This window comes from Rattus norvegicus, chromosome 9 (assembly GCF_021556685.1).
Source record: "Rattus norvegicus strain SHRSP/BbbUtx chromosome 9, alternate assembly SHRSP_T2T, whole genome shotgun sequence".
Classification (NCBI taxonomy): Eukaryota; Metazoa; Chordata; class Mammalia; order Rodentia; family Muridae; genus Rattus; species Rattus norvegicus.
Window position 1 is genome coordinate 88068171 of NC_141542.1, and position 15698 is coordinate 88083868.

Genomic DNA, 15698 nt, shown 5'->3' on the forward strand with positions numbered 1-15698 from the left:
TGACTCTCATAGTTGAATTATTAAACTTGCATTCTGTCCTATGGAACCACACTCCCGGGTCTCAGGGAGCACACTCATTATTCAACATGGAGCCAAGCTGTATTTCATCTGAGGAGCATGTACATTAACCATATGAAATATTTCAAATCAACATCAAATCATTTCAGTCCTGCACATTTTAATGATAAATATCTGGTACTTAACATCAAATCCCGGGTGCAAATGTTTATGTGGGAAGAAATTATGCTGAAGTTCTCAGATATTCTAGTCAATATTTCCCAGTCCAAATGGACTACAGAAATGTTTAGTAATTCATAGTGAGTCAGTTTGAAGATCCAAAGGAATATGTATTTATACATATACATATTTGTATATATAATATACAAATAATATATGTATATATAATATACAAATATGTATATGTATAATATATATTATACATGTATTTTATATATATTATATATATTATATATATATGTATATTATATATATATATAATGCACTCACCTGAGAGACCTGATATTTTAGTTCCTGGAGAGAAGACTCTAAAAGTGTCATGTTTGAAAGGCAAAATTTGTTGAAAACATTTTTTCCTAGAGTGACCCAAGAGAAGGCGTAGTCCGCAGTGTACCCAGGGTAACTCTCGCACAGCTCTCTTCGTATGTCTTCTGGAGTTGAATTTTGCTTCAAGAGCTAGAAGTGTGTAAGAGAATTGGGAAGTGATATTAGAAAATATAAATAGGAAAAGATTTTTATCTTTAAGGCCACTGGCTTATCTTTACAACAGCGAGGTTTAAAGTTCTGCCTTTCGAAACAATAATACACAGTTTTGCCTCTGTGGAGCTGTAGAGGAAGCACACACAGGAAGGTATAAATTCTCGTCATGCTTTTGATTTAAATGGTTCACATTTCATTTGTATAACTGAACCTACTTCTTATGTTTTGCCAGAGAACATAAAAGCACCCAATGTTGTCTGATAAAAAAAAGTCTTTGTGAATAAAAACCGTATCAATTTTCGGGGGGGCTTTGTGTGGCATAAGCTCAAGTGCATTAACTCTGTGTTGTTTCTTGTAAAATTGGTCATAATTTTTGGAAGACCTCAAAAGAATGCTTCCAGATCTACTCTGACAACCAATTGTGCTTATTCCAAAAGGGGGCAGATGGCTTGCATTTCCTTGCAGAAAGATAAAAAAGGAAAATATAAAAATGTTATTTAAATAGATAAGCCAACCTAATTACAACAAGCAATAATGTGAAATAATTTTTCATAATGAAATTATTGTAACTGGGCGATATTTTCCATAGTACAGAAGAAACACAGATGAAACACTCCTTCAGCCACGATATTGATCAGCATAACAGTTTATGCATCTGCAATGTTAATTGCATTTAATTGTAATACTCAAGGATTTCCTTCCAGTAGCCAACTCCTATGACCCTGTGAGGTAATGGCTAACTTCATTCTCCCTTAAGTTTCCATCATAAAATTTATACTCTGTTCTCCAGCAACTCAACTTCTAAGTATAATGGAACAAGACAGAATCCACTTATCTGGGAGGCATTGCAAGTGCTAGGTTTTCTGATCATTCATCCACAGCCCTGATCTAACATTACACATAAACTCACCCCAAAGTGATTTCTCTACTCATTCCTGCAAGGGTTGCAGAAAGCAGCAAAGAGAAAGAAAGGAATCAGAGAGATTGCTGACACAGCCATCGATATGTCATCCTAATTCTTACATCCCTGCCTTGTTCCAAGTACTCTAAAAATATGTGTCCATACATACTAAATTCACTTGGGGCTTATATCTCTGGGATATGTGACTTTGTGCTGTCTCACAAAATTCAAAACTCCCATCCCATATGAAAAAGAGAACTTGGAAGTTCCAAGACCGTAAAGCAGTAATTTTGAGAACAGTGTTTCTATTCTATGCACTACAGAAGTTGTCTGATCCGATACAAACTCCCTCTAGGAAGCAAGAAGAAAGCAGAATGAAATGCTACGGATTTTTCTTGTGACCCAGTGAGGGGAGGACTTAGAGTGGCATTAATTGGGAATGCTGAGGAACTCCAGGCCACCAAAGGAGCCTTAGCAAGCATGGATGTGACAGAATATCAATGTTCAATGTCTAGAACATACATACAATGATGTCTAGACTATACATACTATGATGTCTAGACTATACATACTATGATGTCTAGACTATATATACTATAATAAGAAAGTCTTCTATCACAACCAGCTCAGGAAGGGTCAGCATAATTGTTGATTATGGTGTCCTTTCATGGAATATATTTTTGTGCTTTCCGTTTATTTATATGATTTAGTTTGATAGGACATGACTCAGTTCAATGAGATGCCTCCATTACATACAATGGTAACCCGAGAGTCAGTAATAATCTCACAGTGAGCAGTAGTGGCTAGGATTACTGGAATGGGGATAAATGTCAGAGGCATGTCTTATGATTCACATGGGAGAAATGCCCACTACATGGATAAAGTGTGTGAGAGAGAAACGGGGAGAGAAGACAAGGTGGGGAGAGAAAAGCAAGATGATGCAGCTAACTGAGGTGGCTGGAAGATAGCAAGAAATTGAGAATGTAGTTAACTGCAGAGTAACTGTTTCCCTTTAAAACTATTCAAATCCATTTTCTATACACACATACAGAGAGAGAGAGAGAGAGAGAGAGAGAGAGAGAGAGAGAGAGAGAGAGGTTATAGATGCCAGCTCACACCTCTTATTAAAGTGTGTTTATTATCTTTCAATCCGAGGAATCATAAAGTAGGTGATCTTGGGAAACAGAAAACTCCATAGGTAAACTCTCTAAAATGTGTTAAGGAAAAAAATATTTCTACTTGGGGGAGAGATTTCCATAGCTCCAATTTGTCCAAAGGTATTAGTGTGGATGAGGCATCAAACGCAGAGTTTTACAGCTTCGTATTTTATTTCCTTGCTTCATAAAATTGAAAGATCACATAAAATACTACATTATTTCCTAGTAAGTCAAAACTGTAAGTTCAATTAAGGGACTTACCAGGGCAGTAAATAAATGCCCAAGGCCTTAAGGAATTTGCAATGTCTGAAAATTAAGCTATAATTGAAAAGTGCCCAAGAAAAGAACCTGCCCGAGACAGTACTTAAACTGGAGACGTTCTGTAAACCCCTTTCTGCTTGGGAGATCCCTCCATTAATGTAAAATATGTTTGTCCATTGCAGAAATAAATGAAGTTACCTTTTCCAAATCAAGGATTCGTGTAAGCAACTGGCTGCCATTGAAATTTTCTGTGCCCATTCCTTCCGAATCATAGCTTGGTCTAGGAGGTATTGTGGCTGTGATAGAAGAGAGAGTATATTAGAAATTTAAATACACACATACACATATGCTTGCAAGTGGGCACAGTCACATATGATTTCATAGCTATGCTATGTAACCTCATATGCCCCACAGCAAGAATGTGCTTACCTATGACTCACCCATGAGCATTGCATGCTGGCAAAATGGTAGTTTTTCTTTCTATATAAAATTGTCATGTTTTTAGTCTGCTCTTCTATTTCTCCCCACAAACATTTTGATGGTATTTGCATTCATTCCAGCCTCTGCCATTAAACTTCATCACCAGTGTTATTGCCCAATAAACCGAATCATTTCTGTGTGAGCTTAGAGGATTGAGGTGCTCTGACCAGCTCCATAGATCCATCATCTCCAACATCTGTTCCAAGGACCAACCAGTGCACATCTGGTGATAATGGTCTTTCTTTTTAATTATCCTATTGGGATGCTGAAACCTGTGTAGGATCATAAATCCCTCCTCCCCAAAGTGGTTCCTGAATGATATTTTAGACCAAATAGATGGGACGAAGTAATTAGTTTAGACTATAATATATTCTATCTGAGGTTCTCAAAGTGGCCTTGTCTAGTACTCCTTATAGTGTGGTATAGTTTTCTGAGTTTGGGGCATTAATTAAGTAGAGTATAGATTCATATTTATACCATGAATGTCCAGAAAGCAAGTATGTTGACGCTCTATAAATTTTGGGCACAATTATTTGTTATCTTCACAACAGAAAATATCAGCATTTAAAGATACCAGTGACATATTTCAGGAAGACCTTCATTTTAGTTCCTATCAGGACTGAATGATTTACCATCTGATTTCTCTGGAGCCAAGCAATCTATTAATTAGATAGGTATCCAGGAGAAGCAGCACGATCTATAGATACTGAGCAGAGCAAAGCTTAGTAGACTGTGAGGCTGACATTACTTCTGCTGTGCCTGAACCTACTCAAGCAGATAGCCATGGATCAGTTGTAACAACATTAACTCCCGAGACAACTGCCCAGCATACTGCCTATCATAGGTTTAAATCTTCCATTAGTATGATCCTTCTTTCCCCCAAAGAGCCAAATTCCAACAAGTCAGGAACTTTGTTCTGTTCCATAGTAGATGCCAAGTCCCTAAGGTACCAAGTAGAAGATAACACACCCCTGATTCCTATTTGTCAAATGAATGTAAACACTCCTCTGGGTTAAGGGTTTGGGGTTCTAATTAGTGTTTACTTATGTAAAATGTTAGAAATTTGTGTTTTTACAAAGCAACTGAAGAACTTCAAGGCACACCACACATATTTGAAGGGTACTGGCTTTATGAGAAACAGGCTCAAGCTGAAAACTTTGAAACCTGGCATGAAGGGGGAGAAAGAAGCCTACAGCTCAAAGATCACTGGACATCATCTGCCCAATGTCTATTGCTCTTATGACCTTGTGCTTAAACTCACTGGGCTTCATAATCTTCACTCGTTAAAATGAAAGTTTGGACAAATCGGTGAAGTGTTTGACAATAATTTTTGTTGCTGGAAATTCCATCCACTCCAGTTCTGGTTATTATGCAGATGAAACCCTGATTCAACTTTGGGACTTGGTGCAATTCTCAACATCTAGATGTTTCTTCCCATAGAGCATTTCAGTCGGAACTTAATTTCTAATTATTCTGAAGAACTGCACAATCATACTGCCACACTCAGGTAGCCATGGGAAATCTTGGGGTCCCGTAGGGGCAATCTAAGCAATCCATTTTTATTTGAAAATCTGAGGTTGAAACCTTTTAAAGAGTATCCCTTTTGCTGACTGTTCCAAAAGTCTATTCAAAGCCTTACAAGAGAGAGCCGGCTTACCCAATGATGTGTGACTTCTTTCTGGAACTTGGGTGCTCTGGAGTGATAAATTGCTGTCCCTCTTCGGGTTGGATGACTTTTTCAGAACTTCACTAGAGAAGAAAAAGCAAGAACTCTCTGACTTTGTCCACATTAATTTCAGTTAACTAAAGCAATGTATTATGCAGAAGGTTCAGGGGCTCCAAGGACTTGCAAATTTCTCACCTATTTTCTAGAACTCTTAAAGGATGGAGTCACTTAACCAATGTACCAATGAACAGATAAGGTTTCCTGCCTGGTAAACTTTTATTCCTTGATGGTGGACTAGATAAGACTTTAAATTAGCCATTATTATTTTATTCTTGTAAAAAGAACTTACTTGTACAAAGGATTGCAAGCAGACACTGAAAATATTTATGGCGTTCTTTCTTATTCACAAGATGACAGATCCCAAGTACAGGAGTCGTGTTTTGAAGACAGAAACAAGGCCTGCTTGTTTGTCATGAATTTAAAAAAACAAAGTCTACTGCATTTAATTATGGATGGCGTTTTGATTCAAAGGGGACCAATACTTACAGACAGATTCAAGGAAAAAGAGAAGAATAAACATTTGGTGGGTATCCAGTACATGCCAGGAACATACTGAGATTGATGCCCTTATGGGTGGCACTGGATATAAAGGGATAGCATTCAGCCACATTTCAAATCCCACCAAATATGCCAATGTGGTTACAACTGCATTGTGGAGCCAGCTATTTCCATGTCACATAACCATGCTAGATTTTGGAAGAAAATATTATTGAATTCTCTCAAATTTAGTAACCCCCATTTTAAGAATGCTTTCCCCATGTTTATGACTAGTACTAAAATGCAAACATGCACACACCAAATAAACATATTTTCCTCCATTTTTTCACTAGTGAGGATTGAACTTAGGACTTCATGTGCACCAGGCCAGAACTTGACCAGTGAGACATAATCGCCCATCCCAAAAGTGGAAATAATTGTATTTTCTTGAAATTCGATACAACTAAAAACAAGCACTTAAAATAGATTTGTCTCCTCCACAAACAGAATACCCTCACTTGAAATCATTTTCAGAATTCTGGGAAGTTGGTGAATTGTATGTAATTGTTTATGAAGTGCATAATTAAGATACATAAAGATGGCAAGAAACTCTACTTATAATTGCGTTTCAGCCCGACTCCTGCTTTACAAAGCTGATCTTAGCAATTTCTAATTGGGAAGCTCTGTTCAGTGGCGGATTTGTTTTGGTGTCTTCTTTTTATAAAAATGGTAAGAAGAGGTAACATTTGTTTCCAGTCCCCAGTGTTTTTCCAATATTCTCCTTAAAATGTACTGGTTGCTCCAAAAGTTCTGCATTCTTAATGTACACTTGAATTATTCATGGCCATGACTATATTCCCCTAAATCTTTTTACATTCTTTATGCTGACTATTTGGATGGAAAAGCCATTCAGATGAAAATAAGAACTGACCTGAACCTTCCCCTTCTCTCAAAAAAAGAAGCGTTAGAAAGTTGGAGAAAGTTGGGTTTGGTTTACTTTTTTCCTTGACTATTTTTTTTTTGTAGTCCAGCTTGTAACTCTATAAGGAAGACCACTGAATATCATCACATTTTTAAAATAAAAAAAATACAAAACATGAACAACAAAAAATCCCTGCCTTCATAAAAATTTTAAGGGCCAGGGACAGCAAAAACAATCTGAGGAGACCTGAGGAAGATCAAAATGGCAGAGAAGAGCCAAGGGATAACACACTGAATAACAAATGGGAGGAAAGAGGGAGAGAGAGGTGGGCAGTTAAGAACCGTGGTCTTAGGAAAGCAAGGCTTCTTCTGCCACACAGAGCCAAACTACCCAGCTTCGCTTGTCACTTAACAGCCCTGACTGACCCTACTGCTGCCAAGAGGACAGTTCCTTCCATTCCTTGCCATAAGAGAATTTCTGGTTCCAGACAAGGGGCTATGGAGGTTCCAGTTCTGGGAGAATCCTCCCTAGATGAGAAAGTGACATGTGTGCCATGCCCACTTCCTTTTGTGAGGCTGGGCTATGGGATCCTGGGGTTTCAAGATTGTATGTATGTACCTCAGTTTGTCCTCTGGAAAAATCTCCCCAATTTTATTTCATGTCGATACTATTAGTTGAAATACAACTTCTGTCAAACAAAGATCATTTTATTACTCCTCTAATAAAACACAAAAAGGGGTAAAAAGGAAGCCAGCTATCCTGAGTGGCATCCTCTGAGTTTCCTAATGAACATGATTAGAGAATCAGGAGAGGCAGAGTGCCCTTTCTGTTACTTCACATAATTGACTCCTGCCATTTAAACGCTGTAACTTCTGCATTTTAGGTTGTGACATCTTGGATACCAGGGAGCAGGCACCATGTGTCATTCACCTCTTCACTCTAGATCTAACGCAGTCCGCCTAGCACTGGACCATTTGATGCAATGGCTGATTTAATAAAGAAACAGAATTGCTGGATAGCTCACATTAATTGGAGTTAGAGGTTACTAGAAATCTCAGTTCTGTTTCCTCCTAAAAGATCTCGGATATTGTTCTCCTCGTCTGTATGCAAGGGACATAAAGTAACTTGAACTAAGCATCTGTGTGGGGACCCCTCACCATAGGCGTGTTCAAGTCTGCAGCTCTTCCTGCAGAAGGCAACACCCAGTGGTGGCATTACAGACACAAACACATAATGGCACCCCTTCCTATCCTTATTCATCATTAGCTTACCAACATGTATTAAATTGCTGTTCTGTAACAATAGGAAAATCAAGAGTTCTGGTGTGCTCATAGGAGGAGGAGCTAAACAAGGTCACATACAGGGGGTGATAAAAAATATGATGGGGCTCCTAAATTGGAGCTATCATTGGCCATATTTGTAGAGCATAGCCATTAGACTCACAACCTGAACCTGAACCCTTGTTACCTGATTTTTTTCTTCATTGTCCCACAATCCATTGGCTCTCTAAGCCATGCCTAAGAATGCCTTTACTCGCTTCTCTCAGAGGGTATTTGACCATACAGTGTCTAGAGACAGTCATTTGTCACTACCTCAGACAGGATGCACTTGGGACTTAGTAGCAGAAGCTGGCGATGATGCTACACACCCTGCAACACACTGCACAACAATGAATTATCTGTCCCAAGTATCTGCTGTACCCAACCTGGAAAGCGCTGCAGGAGTCTGACCATGGAACGCGATTACATGTGGAGAGCTCACGCCCATTCACACTCCCCACCACCAACTTAGGAGACTTAAAGTTCCTATTCAGGAGCTCTGAATAGCTGCTAGTAAACTCATCTAAAATCTATTTCGTATCGGATATCTCTGGGAATATTTGAAAGCATTGTGCAAAATGTAGAGAGCTTCTGAATTTGACAGATAGGTCCATCCGATTCGAGAAAATTTATCCTTGGGCGTGAGCCAAGAATGTCTGACACACATCAGCAAGTGGCCTGTGGCATTATTTAATGGACCTTCATTGGTCTAAGATGTGTGTACGCATGCCACAGAGTCAGTTGAGGACCTTTCTTCTAACATGCCAGAGATGAGGACTTTGCTCAGTGGCATTTATGAAGATCTCTTCGGAGCAGAACTCAATAAGAAAGATGTTTTGTATTAAAATTTCCACTCAGTTGTGATGAAAACTTAACCCAGAATAGATTTGACTTCTCAGACATGTCTACCAACAGCTACATTTGGGAAATGTCACATTTATCTATATATGTCCTCATAATAGGATTTCTGCACTTGTGCCTCATGTCGGTGCTTCCTGTGAGAGAGAGCGACTACCTGGATAGGTAACGTCTGTGTGCCTCGGTGAAGTGTGTCTATATAAAGCACTCTTACTAGGAAAGAGACATATGGTCCATCCTGGAAAGACGCGCCTGACATTCTTTTTTTATCTCTAAGGGTTAGTTAAAATTTTGTAAGTATTTTTCACTTCTCCTCAGAATCAGAATCATATGTAGTGACATCTGGAAGAAAAATGAGCTGTAAGGTTTCATCGGATCCCAGTTCCTCCTGCCATTCATCACCGACTTAACAACAGAGACTCAGGACACTGTAGTGGCCATGGAGTCATTCATGTTGACTTGATGCAGTTGACCTTCTGGGCTATCTCTGAGCCAATGCCATTCACAGGAAAATTTTAATTGCTTTAATTATCTCTCTGGTTTTATTCTGACCTTCATTCTTCAAGGGCCGTCCACCACTTCAGATATAATACCTGCCCGTTACTTTTGAAACCGTTCTCATCTAGGTCACCCAGTTATGATCAAGATCTATAAATTCCTTAATATGTTGACCTATGCTTTAATATTCATTGGAAGACCTTCAGGTTTATAGTATCTAACTAAAACAAGTACATGTCTAGAAGTTTTTTTAAGGTCCTATGTTGAGTGTATGAGGAAACATGTTATAGAAGTCTTAGGAACACAGGCAATAGAGAGGAAGAGGCAGCACCAGTGGCCTTTTTAATGATGCTGTGCACCTATGCTCTACCCAGACACAGAATAGATGTGGCAACACTGAGAAAATTCATGAAAATCACAATTTAAAAGAAAATCCATTCTCCTGTCTCTCCAGGCTGATTAATCCACATCTCGTCTATTTTTTTCAATAAGTTCTAGGATTCTTTTTCTGTGGTTTATCCTAAACACATCTACTATTCTCTCTAACACAACCACAACTTCTATTCTTAGTGGCAGAACCTTTGTTAGCACACAATTTCACATGCACACATGTATGTGTGTGTGTGTGTGTGTGTGTGTGTGTGTGTGTGTGTGTGTGTGTGTCTTACTAAGGCTTGAGCCAAGGGCCTTAGCACATACTAGGCAGGAGTTGAGCTGCATCCTCAGCGCTCAAACGTAGTCCCTGGGTGAACTTTCCTGCCATCTCCTTACCTAAATCTACTTCTACTCTAATGGTATAGCTAACTGCAAGATCCACAATATTTTAAGAAAGCTGTGTGACGAGTCACCATTTATGTCTAATGTTCTGGACTCAGTAAGAGCTGAGAACATATATTCATCACATTTAGCATATTATGTGATCATTTGACTGTTATTTTGTCTTTCTACCTCTTCCTCCGAGGTTCTAAATTCTTGTTGAGCATGAAGTGTGCATAATTCATCTCTGCATCTGCAGCAACTTGCATCGTCTGTAGCACATTTTGTGTAGTCAATGTTTTCAATCTGGCTGAATAATTGGCCTGTGTGACAGATAATGCATCTTTCCAGTTTGTTCTTAGAGAAATGAATTCTAACCTTTATTTTAACACCAATTCCACTTAAAATGACTATAGCTTGAAATTAAAGCAACATAGGAACTATATATACATCCTATTTCATTTCTACAGTCAAACCAACCTCCTTATCTTGTTTTCAGATTTATTTCAAAACTCAGTTATGTGTGTTATAATTTCTAACACATACATACACACACAGACAAATTCCCTGAATAAATTACATTGTCTATTTTTCTAGTTCTGCAGGAGCCTTCAAATAGGATCAAGGACATGAATTCACAAGCCATGGGTCATGGAAAGTATGATCAAGAACAGGGGTAAAATCTGTAGAGGACTCTCCCCAGAGTCCCCAAGAATGCTGAATCATTTCTCCACATAATGACCCTGTGAGCTCTGAGGGAGGTGATCTCTGCCCTTCACCGACTGTGTGAGCAATGGCATGGGTCAGAGGTTCCCACTGTGTGATGTATTTTTAGACACTGCATAGGGAAGAGGTACAGAGGTAAGCTCCGATGTCAGACCATCCATTGCTCGAGAGAGCAGGAAAGCCATAAATACAACCGTCCCTCTGCCACACAGACGCTGAGTTCAGCATCTTGTTGTTGTCATTGCTGTGTTGTCTTTCTTCCTTTCATTGTGAAGCTTACGATCAGAGAAGTATGAACTTAATAACAGAAGACTCGTGCCTAAATCAAAATCACATTACAACACTAGGCCACTGGCCAGGCTGCAGTGACTGCAATGGGATCTTTCAGAAGAACATCTTCTAGAATCTTTCAGAAGAACATCTATTAAAGGCAACCTTGCAGGGCTCTTTGGATGCCACCAAAGGTGTTTCTTCCCTCATTCCAAGACCAGAAGAGGAAGACTGTTTGGTGTTTAATGAGGCTCTGTGGTGAATCTTCCTTCACCAAAGAGAAGCAATTTAGAAGTTCACTGAGCAACCAGGTGCCAGTTTCACTGCAAGGCTGCATAAAAGTTAATAGGATGCCAAGAAGTATCATTAGTACAATTTTATTATTGTACATAATTTCCTAAATTAAGCCAGTTAGTTCAGAAAAGTACTGAATGGGCAGCAATATGCAATGGATTAGATAAAAAACCTGGAGGTTAGAAAGTCATTTTAAATAGCAGACATGACCAATTGCATTTGACTCTTTATGCTAGGACACAGGAACATTACTATTCGGGGGGAAATGTATTATTTCATGAGGGCCCTGTGGATAAGAAAAGCCATAAAGAAGAAAGTCATATTAGATAGATAGATAGATAGATAGATAGATAGATAGATAGATAGATAGATGGATGGATGGATGGATGGATGGATAGATAGATAGATAGATAGATAGATAGATAGATAGATGATAGATAGGTAGGTAGGTAGATAGATGCTAGGTAGGTAGATAGATGCTAGGTAGGTAGATAGATGCTAGATAGATAGATAGATAGATAGATAGATAGATAGATAGATAGATAGATAGATAGATAGATAGATAGATGTATGGATGTATGGATGGATATAAGGATGGATGGATGGATGGATATATGGATAGGTATTAGGATGGATACATGGATACATACATACCTATATACATACGTACATACATACATACATACATACACACACACACACACATATAAACAGATAGATGACTAAATAGTAAGTACATATCCCAAGTGTTTTCTCTAATGACCCGGTTAAAAGCCACCAATCCCAACCAAGCATCCCTCACAGCCATCCCTCACAGCCACCTCACAACCATCCCTCACAACCATCCCTCACAGCCATCCCTCACAACCATCCCTCACAGCCATCCCTCACAACTGTCCCTCACAACCATCCCTCACAGCCATCCCTCACAATCATCCCTCACAGCCATCCCTCACAGCCATCCCTCACAACCATCCCTCACAGCCATCCCTCACAGCCATCCCTCACAACCATTTCTCACAGCCATCCCTCACAACCATCCCTCACAACCATCCCTCACAGCCATCCCTCACAGCTATCTCTCACAGCCATCCCTCACAGCCATCCCTCACAGCCATCCCTCACAGCCATCCCTCACAACCATCCCTCACAACCATCCCTCACAACCATCCCTCACAACCATCCCTCACAGCCATCCCTCACAGCCATCCCTCACAGCCATCCCTCACAGCCATCCCTCACAGCCATCCCTCACAGCCATCCCTCACAGCCATCTCTCACAGCCATCCCTCACAGCCATCCCTCACAACCATCCCTCACAACCATCCCTCACAACCATCCCTCACAGCCATCCCTCACAGCCATCCCTCACAACCATCCCTCACAGCCATCCCTCACAACCATCCCTCACAGCCATCCCTCACAACCATCCCTCACAGCCATCCCTCACAACCATCCCTCACAGCCATCCCTCACAATCATCCCTCACAGCCATCCCTCACAGCCATCCCTCACAACCATCCCTCACAGCCATCCCTCACAACCATCCCTCACAGCCATCCCTCACAATCATCCCTCACAGCCATCCCTCACAGCCATCCCTCACAGCCATCCCTCACAACTGTCCCTCACAACCATCCCTCACAACCATCCCTCACAATCATCCCTCACAGCCATCCCTCACAACCATCCCTCACAGCCATCCCTCACAACCATCCCTCACAACCATCCCTCACAGGGCTTCCTTTCTATCCATGGGAAGAGTTCCTTTTCTTCCTTAAGCGTGGAGAAGGTATTGCTTAAGTATCTTCTTAAGCATTTTCAAGGAACAAAAAGGACTTTGTCTTTTCTATCTCTGTGTGGTGTCTGGCTTATGGGAGTATCATCATCATTATTTGTTGAATAAATTAATAAACAAGTGAGAATATTAGAGTTATTTCAAGCACTAACCTGATTAACTCACTAAAACAACGAAACCTGCGATATTTACCAACCCAAATGCCACATTTGTGTGTTCCACATTGTTTCTCATGATAATTCTTGACATGTTTACAGTTTATGCTAAAAAGGTTGCAGTCGATCTTTCTAAAATTATCAGTCATCTTGTAGGATGATGGCCAAAATGATGCTGATACAGTCAAAGGAGAAACAGTGCTACATGCTAAGAAATTTAACATTCAAATTTCAGAACCAACTATCCTTAATTTTTTATTCAGTGAACCTTTTAAAATCTCTGTAACTGTTATCTCAGTTGATTTAAATTACAATATCGTTTGCAGTTCTATTGACTGGTGGGCTCCTGGGCATCTCTTTGAGATTCAATTTCCAGGGAGAAGCTGAGGCTGTAAATGATAAGGCTGTAATTGGTCTCTATTGTCTATCTTCATTCTTCAGCTGTTTCTTTCACCATAAAACAGAACATGAATTAACCCCATTTAAAGGTTATTGTTTAATCACTGTACTTTGAGGGAGTACTCAAAGTTCTCTGTGTAGCCCTGGCTGTCCTAGAACTAGAACTAGCTTTGTGGTTCCGGCTGACCTTGAACTCAGAGCTCTACCTGCCTCTGCCTCCTGACTACTGGGACTAAAGGAGTGTGCCACCATCCCCCAGCTGATTACTGTACTGTCAACATTATTACTTTGCATTTTGAGACCTTTGGGTTTTCTTATATGCACTTCCTGGTTTTCATTATAACTGGAAGGACCACACATAGTAATATAAATGTGTCATTCTTCCTGGAGATGTGTCCCTGCTGTTTACTTTATATCTGTGACTGTGTCTTAGGACAATGTGTCACTGACAAGGTAAGGAGGTACAGAGAATCTCTGAGGGAAGCAAAATAGAACCTCAGCCATTCATCTTACGATAGAAAATCTGAGGAGCTAACTGCCTCAGAATAAATAGAATGTGTTCAATCTTTCCTAATGTTGGGACTTCAGTGTACACTCACTCTTTCACAGTTACATCCACTCACATAGTTCTCAGATGGATACACTGGTTGTTTCACAAGGAAAGACAGTTGATCTCTCAGAAAAACTCGGCGTCCCTAAGAAGCCCCGCCCCCACCCCCACCCCTATGCCTTACCTTTCTTTAAATATCGTTCCATCAATGCCCTTCCTGCGGAGCAGATCTCTTGGCCCATAGGGTGTGTCTTTACACTTAGAGTCTGTGTCACAGAGGAGGGTTTGTAGGAATGGGAAGAATCCAGCACTGGGAAGGTTTCGCGGTGCGAGGTAACCTGAAATTAAAAAATAAAGATGACATCACTGTGACAGACACACCTGGGGAGGGAGAGAAGGGTAGTAACAGCTGCATTTTACAAAACTGCATTTGGGGTAAGACTGCCTGGGACCTTAAAATCAGTCCCACATGGAGGCTAACACTGGTCTAGAGACGGTTTTCTTCACCCTGATTTTTCTAGACTTCCTAAAATGAATCAAAGGACTTAAAAAATGCTGGTTGCCCCATGGGCTCTTCTACCTAGAGTTCATTCTAAAGAAACACTTTAAAAAATTTTTTGTTGTTTTTATTTTTGACTATGTGATGTATCCTGGGATGCAGGATGTGCATATGAATGCAGGTACCTGCAGCAAAAGAGCATCAGGAGCCAAGCCGTAGTTCCTTAGTGTGGGTGCTGGGAACGCAATTCAGGCCCTCACAAAGAACAGTGAGTATTTTTAACCACTGAGTTACTGCGGCCCCTTAAAATAATGCTTGAATGAGAACACTTGTTAAGTGTGGTTTAAAAATAAATCTATAAATCCACGTGATAAAAGGTTATGTAACCATTGAGCATGCCAATCCACATAGGGAAAGTTTATAAAGTATGCCAAAGGGGACAGACTTAAAAAACAGAATATTCCAAATCCTTTAAAATAAATAAGCACATTTGTATTAAAAACCTGAAAGATCACACCAAAAAAATAAAAAAAATAAATATATGGCCTTTTAAATTTGGGTGATACATTTTATGTGAATTTCCTTTCTTCTTTCTGTGTATTATCAGCTTTTCCCACAATAGATGTCTGATTTTGTAATCAAATGAATACAACCAACTTTGCAGAGACTAAGAAATATTTTAGACTCCTCGCACTTTGGCATTTTAACTGTTACAAATAAATGTTCTTTTGCCCCTTGTTTAAAAACTCAATAGTGAAAATATCAGCAGAGTTAACAGACAGCGTACAGACGGGAGAAAAGCTTTTGCTAACCACACCTCAGATAGGGGCCTAACATATGGGAGATATAAAGGACTGCACAAATTAAACACCAAAACCATAAAATTTCCAATCAACAAATGGCGAATGAAAAGATGACTCTTTAAGAAGCCCACA

General features: G+C 39.8%; 1 protein-coding gene across 1 annotated transcript in view; it reads right to left on the reverse strand.

Moving 5' to 3' along the window:
* Abca12 (ATP binding cassette subfamily A member 12) overlaps positions 1-15698 on the reverse strand; it is a 172841-nt gene that overhangs the window by 96615 nt on the left and 60528 nt on the right. The window contains 4 exon segments of the mRNA NM_001427691.1: positions 508-693; positions 3235-3332; positions 5174-5265; positions 14449-14602. Coding sequence (NP_001414620.1) covers positions 508-693; positions 3235-3332; positions 5174-5265; positions 14449-14602 — 530 coding nt within the window.